At 34.7% G+C, this 15053-nt stretch overlaps 1 protein-coding gene across 2 annotated transcripts; it reads left to right on the top strand.

Annotated features, from left to right (window-relative positions):
* The first annotated feature begins 10802 nt into the window (after positions 1–10802).
* LOC131675371 (uncharacterized) lies at positions 10803–12733 on the top strand. 2 transcript variants are annotated; one of them, XM_058954341.1, is made up of 7 exons: positions 10803–11066; positions 11230–11311; positions 11383–11538; positions 11607–11794; positions 11864–12122; positions 12202–12371; positions 12450–12733. In XM_058954341.1, exons 2-5 carry the CDS (start codon positions 11285–11287, stop codon positions 12024–12026), a joined length of 534 nt encoding a protein of 177 aa, XP_058810324.1. In that variant the 5' UTR covers positions 10803–11066; positions 11230–11284; the 3' UTR covers positions 12027–12122; positions 12202–12371; positions 12450–12733. The 2 variants fall into 2 exon arrangements, 1 of the variants encoding a protein (XP_058810324.1); XR_009303050.1 differs by lacking the exon at positions 11230–11311.
* Positions 12734–15053: the final 2320 nt, after the last annotated feature.

Genomic DNA, 15053 nt, shown 5'->3' with positions numbered 1-15053 from the left:
TCCATCAGATACTGTTGGGTCAGAAGATTGACTTTGATCAGTTACTGCAGCACTTACTGAAGAAGGCAATTCTATCTCAGATTTTTCTTGAATGTTTGCAGAATTGTGTTGTTCAACAGCCAAGATATTCTGTTTTGATTCCCAATCGTTAAATTTCTGTAGCATAGAAGTTCGACACGTAGTACAAAGTTTCCCACTAGAAGGAGCTATTATATTGCAAATATTATACAATTTATCACAATTTTCTAAAGAAAGAGTTCTAAAACCTTTTTTAATTCCAGAATGTTTATTTAAAGGGTTGCAGCAGTTTACTTGACATTCAGGAAAATCTACTAAATATTATTTTCGATGATTTGCACAAATAAAACCATTGGGAATCAGAGGAAAGTTTGGTACTCTATATCGAAGATGTTTGAAATCTTGCGCATCTAAATCTTGAAAAGCAATTAAATTTTCCTTATAAAATATATGACTTTTACAAGATCTAGAGTTATCCAAACGACCGTCTATACAATCGGTCTCACTCATGTTGAAAAGTGAAAATTGCTGGAGACTATGGATGCTAACAAATTATCTACTTTTTCTGTAATGAAAAGAAATGAAAATATTTCGATTATGATAATAAAATTTTTATTATATTTGATGAGTTTATGAACTACTTTGGAATTTTGATTTATTAGAAAATGTATCAAGGATATATCCAACAGCCCGACTTAAAAAAGATTGAATAATTTATTCTTTAACAACTTCATAAAAAAAAGGTAACGTGTACGAGTAGAAATGCGTTTTTGTTTAACAAAAAAAAATCGGTTTTCTCTTGATAGGGACAACTAGGACTCTGAAATATTTTTTTCAAGTATCCTTCACAGAGTTTCATTAAATATTATTTGTTTAGAATTTTTCTTACATTACATTGATTTTCGCAAATCTGATTTCAGATTTGTAATATGCGACGTCAAAAACCCTTATATTACATCTCCAATAGATACCCCAAACAAATATGCTCCTCAATTGGCTGAAAGAATATTTTGAAACTTTTTAGAGTTGTTTTCAGTTTTTCAAACTCACGCTATAAGCTTTTCAAATTGTTTTTTGAATTTGAATACAAAATGTTGTATGCATACTATAAAATAATTGAAATAGTTGTCCGAGGGCTGATTTTCTTTGATGAACACAAAAATTACTTGAAATAAGCCATAAAATGTCTAAAAAGACAGTAACGGCTATAGCGGGATAATGATGTAATTTTTGAGAGTTAAATTCCCATTAGAGAAAATTAAAACTTACAAAGAATCTTTATGAGTTTTAATTTTTGGGATCTCACTCACAATTTTGTCTTTTTGAGTTATATTTCATTAGAAAAGTAATAAACACTTGGGCTTAAAATTAAAGAAGTGATTTGTTCAATAATAGTCGTAGTAATTGTAATGACTATTTTACATACTTTTATTTTAGTATTTTTAATGTCACGCTAGTGCGTAATCCTTCACGTAATCTTGAAAAAAATATTTTAAAGTTGCAACAAAAGAATTAACCAACAAGCAAAATTAAGAATTTGTGGAATTTTTTATTAAAATACCAAGTAAACGTTATCAGCTGACAAAAACAGTTTGCGATCTCAAAAATATCCTTTTCATTTCATTTGAATCATCAATAAATCTGATACACATTACAATAACAATCAGTACTTGCGATGCTTAAATATTTATTTTTCATCACAATCTCTTTGAAACGTTACCTTTAAACCATTAAACTCCTATTTTCTAAAAAATACTAAAATAAAAAGTATTTAAAACAGTCATTACAATTACTACGACTATTATTGAACAAATCATTTCTTTAATTTTAAGCCCAAGTGTTTATTACTTTTCTAATGAAATATAACTCAAAAAGACAAAATTGTGAGTGAGATCCCAAAAATTAAAACTCATAAAGATTCTTTGTAAGTTTTAATTTTCTCTAATGGGAATTTAACTCTCAAAGATTCCATAAACATTCGTCGAATTATTAATAATAATTATTATTAATAATTCGACTAATATATTAATAATAATTATTAATAATAATTATGGGATCTTTGAGAGTGATTTTCTAACTAATGTATATAGACTACATTGTTTATTTCGTAGTAATGAAGTTTCACAGTAGTGAAAATTGCAGTGCATTGACGAATAGAGACTGTTTGAATATTCTTGTCAATATTGGCAGTTTTTAATATAATTGATACAATATGAACTCTTTCCGTGTAATCTTATAAAAAGTATAAAAGTATACATATAAAGTCTAGAAATATTTCAATTTTACTCGTAAGAAATAAAGATAAGATTCATGGATCACGTAGAAAAAGATTTGTTTGGCTAGCCGGCCTTTTTAAGTAAGCCACAGATACTCAAAAATAAAATTACTAAAAAATACTTACGAGAGCAGCCTGCAGAAAAACGAAAATCAGTGCATTGACACTTGAATAGTTGATTTATATAAACTATTCAAATAACATTTTTCATATTATAATAACAAAAAATATTTATATATGTAAATTTCGGTAACAGTTTCCAACGATATACAGGGCTGCATTAGAACTTTTGATTTACTATCGTTGATACTTACGATAAGCTGCTAGCAATGAAGCGAACACAAACCGCTTTGCTAATAAAATGATTTTTTCAATAATCTTAAGCTCGTCAATCGAATGCTCATAGGTTGTTTTGGTTTGCTCAATTTCTCATGAAAATGTAAAAGAAGAAATAAATAAATGGTTTAATAAATAAATTTAATTATGTATTTTTCGTCAATATGTACGAAAAGACTGAGCAATCAATACGCTTATGAATAATTGATAGGACAGCGTAAAATTATTTGATTAATTATTTATTTCTTAAAATAAATCTATTAGCTTTCGGCTTCTTTACTTGACGTCGACTACAACCTACAACTCAATCAATTAGGGTCTGACCTGTAGACTGATGCGACCTCTCACGTCGGCAAGGAAAAACAGACGTAAAGCTTAACATGGTCAACATAAGTATTAATTATCAAAATTATCGATATTTTGTAACGAAATATGCAAATGGATTGATGTTAAAAAGTAATAGGGACACTTTAACGATGATTTACGACTTTTTTTTTTGGAAAAATTGGTGTTCACCTATCTCCACTAAATCGCTCTCATTTATCATTGACATCGTCCAATTTACACATTTCGTCTGATATTAATAATTTTCAACAATTACTATTTGTTCCCATTCCTGCCCATGTTGAGCCTTAATTTCATTTGTTTCTGCTTATCGGCACGAGAAGTCGCGTCACTCTACAGGTCAAACCCCAATAGCACGTGCAAACCACAGTAAGCAAAACGTGCTGATGCAGTTCTAGTTGTGAAACAGGAACTAAAAGTGAAATACCATGAAATCAAGTCATTATTACAATTTTAATTACAATAGTAAACCGTAGATAATTTTTCAAAATACCAGAAATTAGTGATTTTGAAAAATCACATAAGTCAACAAGGAAGCAAAAGTCCACCGATGTTATTATAGGATTATTGTTAAAAATGTATATGCGAGCACAAGGCACAAATAGTATTTTCGAGATCTGTCCTTAGGATTGTTTGCTTAAGAGAAAGCCTAGGCAGAGCCATAAAACCCTTTGCTCGTTGCGCGCCTGCGACGCGTCACCACGCCGATGACCGATGGTCTCCAGATGGAGCAATAAATGTTTTTGGTGATTTTCCTGTGCGAGAGGATACGTTAGCTGCATCTGCGAAAGCAGTTAGTTCACCCGATGCGCTCAGAGGAGTAACTGCCTTTACTCTTGAGCTCCGCTATTTTGTATTCAAATTATATGTAACTTTTATTTCATGTTTATTCAATAAATACTTAGTTTATACTTTGCTAATGGATTGAGTTTATTTTACTAAATAAATTCAATAGGTTATGGGCCCAGCACGCTTCCGCTGCGCCTCAGTATTTTTTGTGACAAGCCACGCTGGCTGTGTGAATAAAAGTGTTTGAAGTTTGAGTGCATTGTTTTTCGTTCAAGTGCAAGTGTCTCTATCGTTCATGATGTCTGACAGGGAAAGTTTAGATATTACGAAGCTGGAAGGTTCGAACAACTACACGCAATAGAAGTTTGAATTGAGAATCGCGCTGAAAGGCAAAGAATTGTTTGGATTCGTGGATGGAACGGAAATAAAACCTGCCGGTGCGGTTAAAGCTGCTGAACTCAAGGCTTATGAAAAATTAACATCTCGAGCTGAGACGATTATTCTGTGTTCGATTACTTCGAAGCTACGATGCAATCTGATCAACTGCACGTCTGCAAAGGAGATGTGGGACAAGCTTGGCGAATTGTACGGCGATACAAGCGCTGACGCAAAACAAACTGCATGGATGCAGTTTTACGCTTTCCGCATCAACGAGACTGAGTCTATAGTAGTGCAGCTGGAAAAATTTGAAAGCATCTTGAAGAAATTGGAAAATGCAGAGAATAAACCTACCGACGAAGCAGTGGTAACAAAGCTGCTGACCAGCTTGCCCGAAAAGTTTGGGCTTTTTACTGTAGCGTGGGAATGCACGCCCACAGCTGATAAGACCAAAAAAACACTCTTGGCGAGATTGATCAAGGAAGACAATCGACTTAGTGAAAAAGAAGCGACAACGCTTGCTCTTCATGTGAAAAGTGCCTCTCTCAACGACGCGACAAGTGACGTGAAAAAAAAGAAGCTCTCCAAAAAGGACATTGAGGAGCTGAAAAAGCGTACGCGTTGTGACAAGTGTAAAGAGAAAGGCCATTGGGCACGTGAGTGTCCGCAGAAAAATTCGAGAAAGAGTGACAATAGCGAGAAGACTGTGAAAACCACGAATGCGCTCGTGTGTGACATCACAGCTTCTTACAAGTGCATCAGTGACAATGATAAAGAGCACTTTATCGCGGACACTGGTGCTGGACGCCACATGACTTTCCGTAAAGAATTTTTCACCGAGTTTCGCCCGAATCCTGTAGGCAGTGCTGTGAAAGTGGCCGATGATCGTTGCATCGATGCACCCGGGATCGGAACAATCACAATCCTCGAAAACCTAAATGGTATTGTGTATGAAAGCCAGTTAAGTGACGTGCTGTACGTGCCTGACCTTGGTTGCAATCTATCCTCCGTATGCTCAGCGAATAGAAAAGGCTTCGATTTTTTTTCCGACGAAAAAGGATGTGAAGTGCGCGATAAGCAAGGAAACTCCATTGCAAGGGGAGTCCTTCAAGGAAATCTGTTTCGAATGCTGTTCAAAGTGAAAGTGCCCGATGCTTGTAACGCCGTACAAACAGATGGATTAAGCAAACTAAACCTGTGGCATGCGCGAATGGGCCATGTCAATGTGCAAGCAGTTAAGCGCACATGTGAAAGGCTTGGCGTCAAAGGGATTGCTGCAGAAAAACTAGAGTTTTGTGAAGGCTGTGTCTTGGGAAAGCAGACCCGAAAGCCACATCCTAGCAGCACATCACAAAGCCATCATGGACCTGGAGAGAAAATTCACAGCGATGTTTGCGGCTCAATAAACGTGCCGTCTCCAAATGGAACACGTTTTTTCCTTGTGTTTAAAGACGAGAACACTAGCTATAGGAAAGTGTATTTTCTACGCCATAAATCGGAAGTGTTCAATAAATTCAAAGAGTTTGAAGCTTTCGTGTCGACACAGCTGGAAGCCAAAATCAAAGTGCTGCGTTCTGATAATGGTACCGAGTATACCTGCGAGAAAATGCAAAATTTTCTCAAGGAGAAAGGTATCGTAAACGAATTTTCGGCTCCTTATATACATGAGCAGAATGGACGCGCCGAGCGCGAAATTCGTACTCTTGTTGAATGCGCACGTTCGATGCTACATGCAAAAAACGTGAACACTAGTTTATGGCCCGAAGCAATAAACTCCGCGTGTTATTTGCTGAATAGAGCCATCTTGATACCAGGAGAGACGCTCACTCCGTTCGAGAAATGGTTCGAGCGCGCGCCCGCAATAAAACACTTAAGAGTGTTTAGGTCGCTTGCCTACCTCAACGTGCCCGACGAGAAGAGACAAAAGTTCGACCCTAAAAGCAAGCGGGTCGTTTTTGCCGGGTATGATGGTGAATCGTCAAACTACCGCCTTTGGGACAAATCATCGCGAAGGATTAATATTAGCAGCAACGTGACATTCAACGCAAGCGATTTGCCGAGCGTCGATACCGACGCTGAACCAATCACTTACCAAATCGACTTTGGATTGGAGGATAGTGAAGAACCCGTGATTCAAGTTGAAGAACAAGCTCAAGAAGATCAAGTTCAACTTGAGGCTGAAATGCCAGCTGCCCCCAACGAGCCAGAGTTCGAGCAAAAACAAGCAGCCGCTGACGATGCTCATGAAGGACATCAACTGCGCGACAGGCGCCAAATTCGAGCGCCAGACCGATTCGGCGTTCCCATCGCCTACCTAGCCGACGTCAAAGCTATGACGTTTGATGAAGCCATGTCAAGTGCAAATGGTGGCAAGTGGAGGCGTGCTATGGATGAAGAAATGCAAGCTCTCCGAGAAAATAATACCTGGAAGTTATGCCCGCTGCCCACTGGTAAACAAGCTATAGGCTGTAAATGGGTATATACTGTGAAGAGCGACGCAGCCGGAAAGGAAACGAGATACAAAGCAAGACTCGTGGCGAAAGGCTTTCGTCAGCGCGAAGGTATCGATTACTTCGACACCTTCGCTCCAGTGGTTCGCTATGAATCCATCCGGATTCTACTTGCGTTGGCAACAAAACGCAACTACGAAATAATGAAGTTCGATGTCAAGACTGCATTCTTGAACGGCGATCTTCAGGAGGAAATTTATCTCGAGCAGCCGCAGGGATATCAAGACGAGGACCAGCCAGAGGCAGTTCTCAAGCTGCAACGAAGCCTCTACGGACTGAAGCAGGCACCAAAATGCTGGAACGAGAAGTTCACGAGATTCCTGAAGGAATTCAATCTCATGAACATCACAAGTGACAAGTGCGTGTTTGTGGGAAAAGTTCAAGGTTCTGTAGTGTATCTCGCGGTGTATGTCAATGACGGCTTGATCATGAGTGAGAGCGAGAATGCAATTTTGAGTGTGCTTCGCTATCTAGAGAGTAACTTTAAAATTATATTTGATTGCGCGGACGAATTTCTCGGGTTCGAGATAAAACGCGATCGCAAACGCGGTCTTTTGAAAATGTCGCAGGAAGCCTACATCAATAAAATTCTTGAAAAATTTAATATGCAAAATGCGAATTTTATTGGTGTACCTGCTGATCCAGGTATGGTTTTACAAAAGCATACTGCTATAGTCAATATAAATATACCTTATCGGGAAGCAATAGGCTCATTATTATTCGCCGCACGAGTATGTCGTCCCGATATTGAGTATGCTGTAAATTACGCGAGTCAGTTCCTTAGCTGCTACAGTGAGTCTCACTGGCAAGCGGTGAAAAGAATCATGCGTTATCTAGCTGGTACGCGCGATTATGGCTTGATTTTTGGAGACAGTGGGAGCTCAATTGATGTAAAGGGTTTCACTGATGCCGATTTTGCCGGATGCACTGAAACACGCCGATCGCGAAGCGGTTTTGTGTTTATGTTAAATGGCGCGCCGGTTTCGTGGTGTAGCCAACTACAAAAGCTTGTAACGTTGTCGACCGCTGAATCTGAATATGTTGCGTTAGCAAATGGTGTGAAAGAAGCGATTTGGCTGCGCCGTATGTTGATCGAATTGAATTTCGGTTGTGATTCTGTTACAATTTTTGTTGATAATCAAGCAGCTATTAAAATTGCTAGCAACTCCGAGTGCAATGATCACAAGCGATCAAAGCACATCGACGTGAAGTTCCATTTTGCCCGTGATGTTGTAAACTGTGGTGAAGTACTATAGACATAAAATATGTGCAATCTAAAGAGCAACTCGCTGATATTTTTACTAAGCCTGTACCAAAACAGCAGTTTTGCTACTTGCGCGGAAAGTTAAGTGTAATCGGATCTCCAAAATAAGTGGGAGTGTTAAAAATATATATGCGAGCACAAGGCACAAATAGTATTTTCGAGATCTGTCCTTAGGATTGTTTGCTTAAGAGAAAGCCTAGGCAGAGCCATAAAACCTTTTGCTCGTTGCGCGCCTGCGACGCGTCACCACGCCGATGACCGATGGTCTCCAGGTGGAGCAATAAATGTTTTTGGTGATTTTCCTGTGCGAGAGGATACGTTAGCTGCATCTGCGAACGTAGTTAGTTCACCCGATGCGCTCAGAGGAGTAACAGCCTTTACTCTTGAGCTCCGCTATTTTGTATTTAAATTATATGTAACTTTTATTTCATGTTTATTCAATAAATACTTAGTTTATACTTTGCTAATGGATTGAGTTTATTTTACTGAATAAATTCAATAATTATATTCTACAATACTAGAGCTACTTAGAAAAACTTTGTTTGATGAAAAAGATGATGTTCGTATTTTTTAAATGTACTTTAAAAATTGTAATATTTTGCTATTTTCGGAATAACAGCAAACTTTGAATACGTATATCTTTGGTCCTAATTAAGCTAGCGAGGTGGGCGGGGTCACAAATGAAAGTTCTTTTCAACACAAACAAAAAAATATTTTGTAATTTTTCAAAAAATGTCAAACTGACGGAACTACGAGCCCGTAAATATGATTAAAAATCAAACAATTATGAGTGCAATGAACCAGCGGGCACATCCAGCAGAGTGTATTTTCAGGTTTTGGACAGCCATTGTTTTCGAAAGTAGATGAAAAGACGAATCGAATGAGAGGTCGCCCATCCTGATATCTTCAAAACTCACGGAGTTATGGATCTTCAAAAATGGCCAAAAAAAAGGCTCATTTTTTCACCTATTTATATATATATATATCGGTATGTATATATTTAAAAAAAAATTGAGATAGCCAAAAGTCCTCTTGTTGCATGTACTACCATAGAAAAAATCGCCGCCAAGATCGGTTGACCCACCTGCGCAGCTGTTTTTAAAAATCTGTTGGACAGACATATATATATATTAATGGTAGTAATACCATTATTTGTTAATTTTAAGAAAAGATGATTGGTATTTATTGAGTTGATGTATTGAAACCATCAGTTCTTTTGGAAAAGAATGATTTCGAACATCGTATATGAAAGTATGAAAAAACTTCAAGATTTTTTTACTTGAAAAGAATGAACTAAACAGAAAAATTTTATCTACAAAATATGCTTAAAATTAGTTAAGAAACTGAGACATTTTGTCAAAACTTTAAGGCAAATTTTTGTAATGTCAAGAATAATTTTATTTTATTTAAAAATGTTTTTTTAAATTAGAATAAAATAATTGCCAGGATGAGAACCTTTGCTTGCCAGCGAAAAGGACAAGGATGAGAGTCACAACTATAAGATTTTCTTTCCATTCCTAACCGAAAATAGGTTTTACACAAAGTCTATATAAAAAAACCTTGTACTAGCCTAGGCCCGCGTCCCTTTATTTTTCGGCTAATCTCTGATCCTGCTCTTTTTCGCTTGCATCCATTAGAACGAGGCCTACAGTCCTCGCGCACGTATTCTGAAGCGACAGCCGATAGGAGGCTCTCCTCCTGGCCATAAAACTACTATCTGTTTCCCGTTTCAAATTTTCCCATTGAATTCTTCTGTTTTAAAAAAACTAAAAATTTACTATTGGAAAAGAATAAAATAAAATATCTAAATTACAAAATGTAACCTTTTGTATTAGATTATAAATAATTATGAGTCTCCTCATTCTTGTATCGAATCTCCATTTTGAAGCATTGAATAGATAGAAAATCGTAGAAAATCATAGTATTTAAGACTACAAAAAAATAATGTGATTAATTCCAAAGAATATTATAAGAAATTCAATAATATTTTAACGACTTTTGTACAATAGTGCGCATTTTTCAAACATAGAAATACACTGTTTAAACTAAACAACAAGATAATAAGTAACAATAGTCCGTATTTAACTACAGAATATAGCAAATAATAACATAATAACAAGCTTCGTAACTATTCAAACGAGTTTGCAAATTTTATAAAATAGTTTATAATAACTAATCATAGAATTTCTGAATTTTAATGTTATTTCAATTTATTATTGATTCCCTAGTATTAAGTAATAATGTAAAATTACAAGTAAGTATTTTGATTAACACTTGTTTGCAATAACTAATTATAAATAATAGCGTCACTTTTACTTTCAAAAATGACATTCGAAGAGCCATCTCAAGAGAATGGGCCCAAGTTTAAAAAGGACCACCTTCCCTTTCTTTCTAAAAACTCACGCCCTTCGACCAATTATGTATTCTGGTTCGGATAGGAAAATTCTTCGATCAATGCGAAAAATCTTGACTTTGTCAGTCCATGGACCTAAAAAAGGAGATTTCCACTCAACCACCCTTTGCTTATAAGAGGCTCTGTACACGGCCGCGGAAAGCAGTCCAGTTCTAAGTCTACACTGAGAGAAATGAACTTACAAAATTTATTAAAACTACAAGAAAAATTGCTATAAAATATAGTAACTGACTGACACAATGTCCTTGTGAGGAATTTTGATATGATAATTTCAATTATTATAATCTTTGTCATAATTTTTATGATAAGCAAACATTGAAATATATTATGGTTCATTATAAAAATTGCTATAATGCATGATAAAAAATAGGATGAACAATATTTGCATTAAAATATCTTCGTATTTATTCATGCACACAATAAATTTCATTATAAGATCGAAAGAATTTAGTTACATAGTTTAGTGAAAAATACTAAAGCTCAAGAAAAATTGCTATAATCATTAGTAATTTTTACTAAAATCGAAAATTACTATCGGATTATAATAAATTTTACTATGTTGCATAGTAAAAAAAGCGAGAAAAAATAGCTATATTTACTGCCACGGGAAAAAAAAAAAACGCGCGCGGCGCATGACAACGCTATTCAGGTTAGGTTCGTCATGCCATTGCCGGTCTTTTGAGTTGTGTCAACATTGCCAGTGCTGATCGTTCTGTTGGAAATTTCGTGTTGACAGTCGTAAGTACAATAAATTTTTATCTAAATACACTGAAATGTAGTTGCTGGTTTGGACAATTTTCAATTACATTTATCACCAGAGCTCATCGAAAATCATTTTCATGATACTATGCATGTTATTTTTTCTAACCTAACTTTCACACTTTTCATATATTATTCTCAGTGAATTGGGTAATTTATTTCGATTTCTATATGGCTTTGAGTAATGTTTGTTAAAAATGGCTGATGAAGGGAATCATGTAGAGGTAATTTTGTGGATTCTATAAGCGTTTGTTTCTTGTAAATAGTTAAGCGTACTGACAAATATGCATAATAGTTACAGAGTCAAGACGACGTTCAGGACGAATCAGGCAATGCAGGCCCATTAAAAGACATCACAAACAACAATGAAATTATTCCAGCTAACATTACAACTAAACAAGTAAAACAAGACGTAGATCAAGCTCCTGCAATTGCTACATATATCAGCACTGTAAGTTTTTGATTGATTACTAACTATTTAATACTTCTGTCGATAATTTCAATTTGGTATTGTTCAAGGGTTTGCTAGAGTATTTGAAAAACAAAACCGAGGGCAAAGCAATTCTTAATCACTATCTCAAATCTCAAGAAAAAAATCTTCCTTTAAACAAAAAGATTAGAAACAGGCTGTGTAGGTTAGTGATAGCGAGAGAAAAAGATCACATCTTGAAAGACGTGAACGTTGATGAACAACTAGAAAAGTTTATGTGAGTATAAAAAAGTAAATCAAAATCTCCGAATGTTGTGAAAATGTGATAATTCATTTTGTGTTTTAGTATTTCAAAAAAACGATTTGAAGTCCTAGCTAATGAAATAGGAAATATTTTCAAGTATGAATGCGCTGCTACTTATTTCAAAGATTACGTGCAAACCATCCATAATTCAAAAAAAATCACAGTGTTAGCTACTGGAAAACTTTGGAACCATTACAATTATTAAAAAAAAAACTAAAGGATGATCATCTTTTGCGTGAAAAATTGAATAGTAGACCAACAAATTTTTTTAATGACGAGGAATTAGGGAATGCACTCAATGGTAAAGTTAGAAATTGTTTGTAAAATTTTCACTATAATAAAATATTCAGAGACACTACATATTTTTTTTTTTTCAAAAGATAATCACATTGAATGGCTTGAAAGTCACATTGAACCTTGGAATGAAGTGTTTGAGAGGTGGACTTATTCTTTTCAGTTGCGAAGACTTCTGTTAAAACAATCTACCTTAACTGTATTCGATTACATTAGTAAATTTCCGTGCTTGAAGAATCAAAATGCCAATCAGCTGGTATGAAGTAAATTTATTGATAAATATTTGCTTAATCTGATGTGAGTCCTTATCATATAATTAACATAATTGTTTCAGTTTGATGTAGATTATGAGTTGTTATTTCCTAATAATCCATTCATCGAGGCTGAGCAATGGGAAAAAGTTAAGCAAGCTTTAATTACATCTATAAATAATGAAGCAAAAATAACAAGCAGAAATGACTCTATTCTACTTGGGCTTTTAGTATCTGGCGATCTGAGTTCAGATAAGCAAAAATCATTCGAACATACCCTAACCTACATATATTGATGTTATATTTCATGTATAAAATGTAATAAAAATAGCGTAACATTTACAGTGAATAAAAAGTTGTAGTGCAAAAGTTGGAAGCTATTTCAATTAAAGACTTTTTTATTTATCTGATTCTCCAGTTTATGTTTATAAATATATCAGAAAAGTAATAATTTTTTTTTAGAAAAGGAAGACTTTATACTGTTTTATCTGCTATGCTATATATTGAAACCAAAAAGACAAAAAAATAACAAAAGTAACAAACGCAAACGTGGCGAAAAAGATGCAATATCAACTTCTCCAACACCAACTCTTCCAACTCCCGAGGCTACGAAACAATTAGCTCTTGAAGAACGTCGAGAATCATTCATACTGCGCGTTGAAGTATATTTTTGCGTCATAAAAATTTTAACGTGCATTCATTATTTTTATTCAACCAATTTGTTTGATTACAGGCTGCAAATGATATCGAAGCAAGACTTGAAAAATTGAAGCAAAGATATCGGCAAGATGGAGTAACGTTCCAGCCTGTTATCGTTGCAGTTGGACCAGCCAGTCGTATAAACGGTTACCACGTTATTGTTAATAATCAGACTTTCGACGTCGACACTATACTTGAAGCTGTAGAATTAGCATTGAAAATATTCTTTGCGTTAGATTGTCAGTACCCAAAGTATACGAGAACGGTTTGGGTTTTCTTGCACAAAGTTTTGTTGGGTATCGATTTGCCAGATGACGAGGTGACTGTCGATGGAACAGCACTTGTAGGTCAATTGAGACAACTTTAGTTTTATATCTTTTTTTAGAAAGTTGGAATGCATGTTTATTTATTTTTAATATTAAGATATTCTCAACATGGAAACATTACGTTGTACTCATTGCGATTTGTCTCTTAACAATGGCAAACTTTTATTTGAACATTTTTCAACTTATCATAACAACTCCAGTAATTTTGCTTGCCTTTCCAAAAACTGCAGTAGGCTATATTCAAATTTTAATTCATTTTATAAGCACATGCGTAGTAAACACAAAGAATTTATAACGAATACTGATAATGATGAGGAATTGATTTGCAATGATAATGAACCATATATCGAAACTGAATCTAATCTCGATTCTTGCGAAATTTTTGAAAATAACGAAGACTGTAGTAGTTCAGATGAATCATTTACTTATGATTCTTCAGATGAATTAGAATCTTATATAGAGAGTACACCTTCTAGTTTCAATAAATCGCTCAACAGTATAGCTGTAAAATACAGTGCAAGTATTGCAAGCTTTAAAAAAATACCCAGAAAAAATGTTAACGAAGTAATCGAAAAAACAAAACTATTCTTGGCTGATATATCCGGACATTTGAAAGAAGAAATCGCGAAAGAACTTAGCAGCTCAAATATTAACAAAGTAATAAATATTAATAAATTAATTAATGATTTTTCACAATGTTTAAAAACCGTTGATACAGAACAAAAACGCTTTTCGCATTATAAAAAATTGCAAACTTATATTGCACCAGTGAGCGTCCGAATAGGCGAAAGAGCTGAGTTTAAAAAAGTGAACAATGTTCAAATGCTTGTGCACGTACCTGTGAATGTTCAGTTTATACCACTACGATTCGTTTTAAAACATTTTTTTGAATTACCTGGAATTTTCAAAGAAACCGTCGATTATTTGAACGATTTGAAATTGAACGATGACATTATAACAAATTTTGTTCAGGGAGATTTTAAGAAAGAGCGAATGCAAACGTTTGGAGAGAAAATTGTTTTTCCACTTATTATGTACTTTGACGACTATGAAAATAATAATCCGTTAGGTAGCCACAAAGGTCTATCGAAATCTGGAGCAGTCTATATAAGTATTCCTGGGCTACCCTTAAAGTATCAAGCCAAAGTACAAAATATTTTTTTATTTTTACTTTTCAACACGCTTGATAGAAAATGTTTTAAAAATCCAATAATTTTAGCCAGAGCAATAGAAGAACTAAATTTTTTAAATACATGGGGAATCGAAATTGAGTTGCCGGACGGTCGTCAAAAAGTATTCTTTGAATTAGTTTTATTTATTGGTGATAATCTCGGACTTCATACGTTACTGGGTTTAACAGAAGGATTTAATGCGTCAATATTTTGTCACCATTGTCTAATTAAAAAAGATGAAAAAAAAACAATTTTTCTCGAAAAACAATGTACTCTCCGAACGGTTGCTAATTATGATTCTTTGCGAAATCTAAAAGATCCAAAATTATCTGGAATTTTAGAAGAATGCGTTTTACATAAAATTTGTCACTTTCATTCAAGTAAGAATATCGCTGTCGATATCATGCACGACATACTAGAAGGAGTATGTCGTTATGATCTAGCAGTTATTCTTCATTATTATATTTTTGAGCTAGGTTTACTGTCTTTA

The sequence above is a fragment of the Phymastichus coffea genome, unplaced genomic scaffold (genome assembly GCF_024137745.1).
Source record: "Phymastichus coffea isolate CEN01 unplaced genomic scaffold, Cenicafe_Pcof_1.1 PCOF00020, whole genome shotgun sequence".
Lineage (NCBI taxonomy): Eukaryota > Metazoa > Arthropoda > Insecta > Hymenoptera > Eulophidae > Phymastichus > Phymastichus coffea.
Note: the sequence above shows the minus strand (reverse complement) of the source record. Positions and strands in the feature narration are given on the sequence as shown.

Coding starts and splice junctions, on each gene's coding strand:
- LOC131675371 (XM_058954341.1), top strand. CDS start 11,285: ATGGCTGATGAAGGGAATCATGTAGAG. Junction 11,312..11,382: donor ATGAAGGGAATCATGTAGAG/GTAATTTTGTGG, acceptor TATGCATAATAG/TTACAGAGTCAAGACGACGT. Junction 11,795..11,863: donor GAACAACTAGAAAAGTTTAT/GTGAGTATAAAA, acceptor TTTGTGTTTTAG/TATTTCAAAAAAACGATTTG.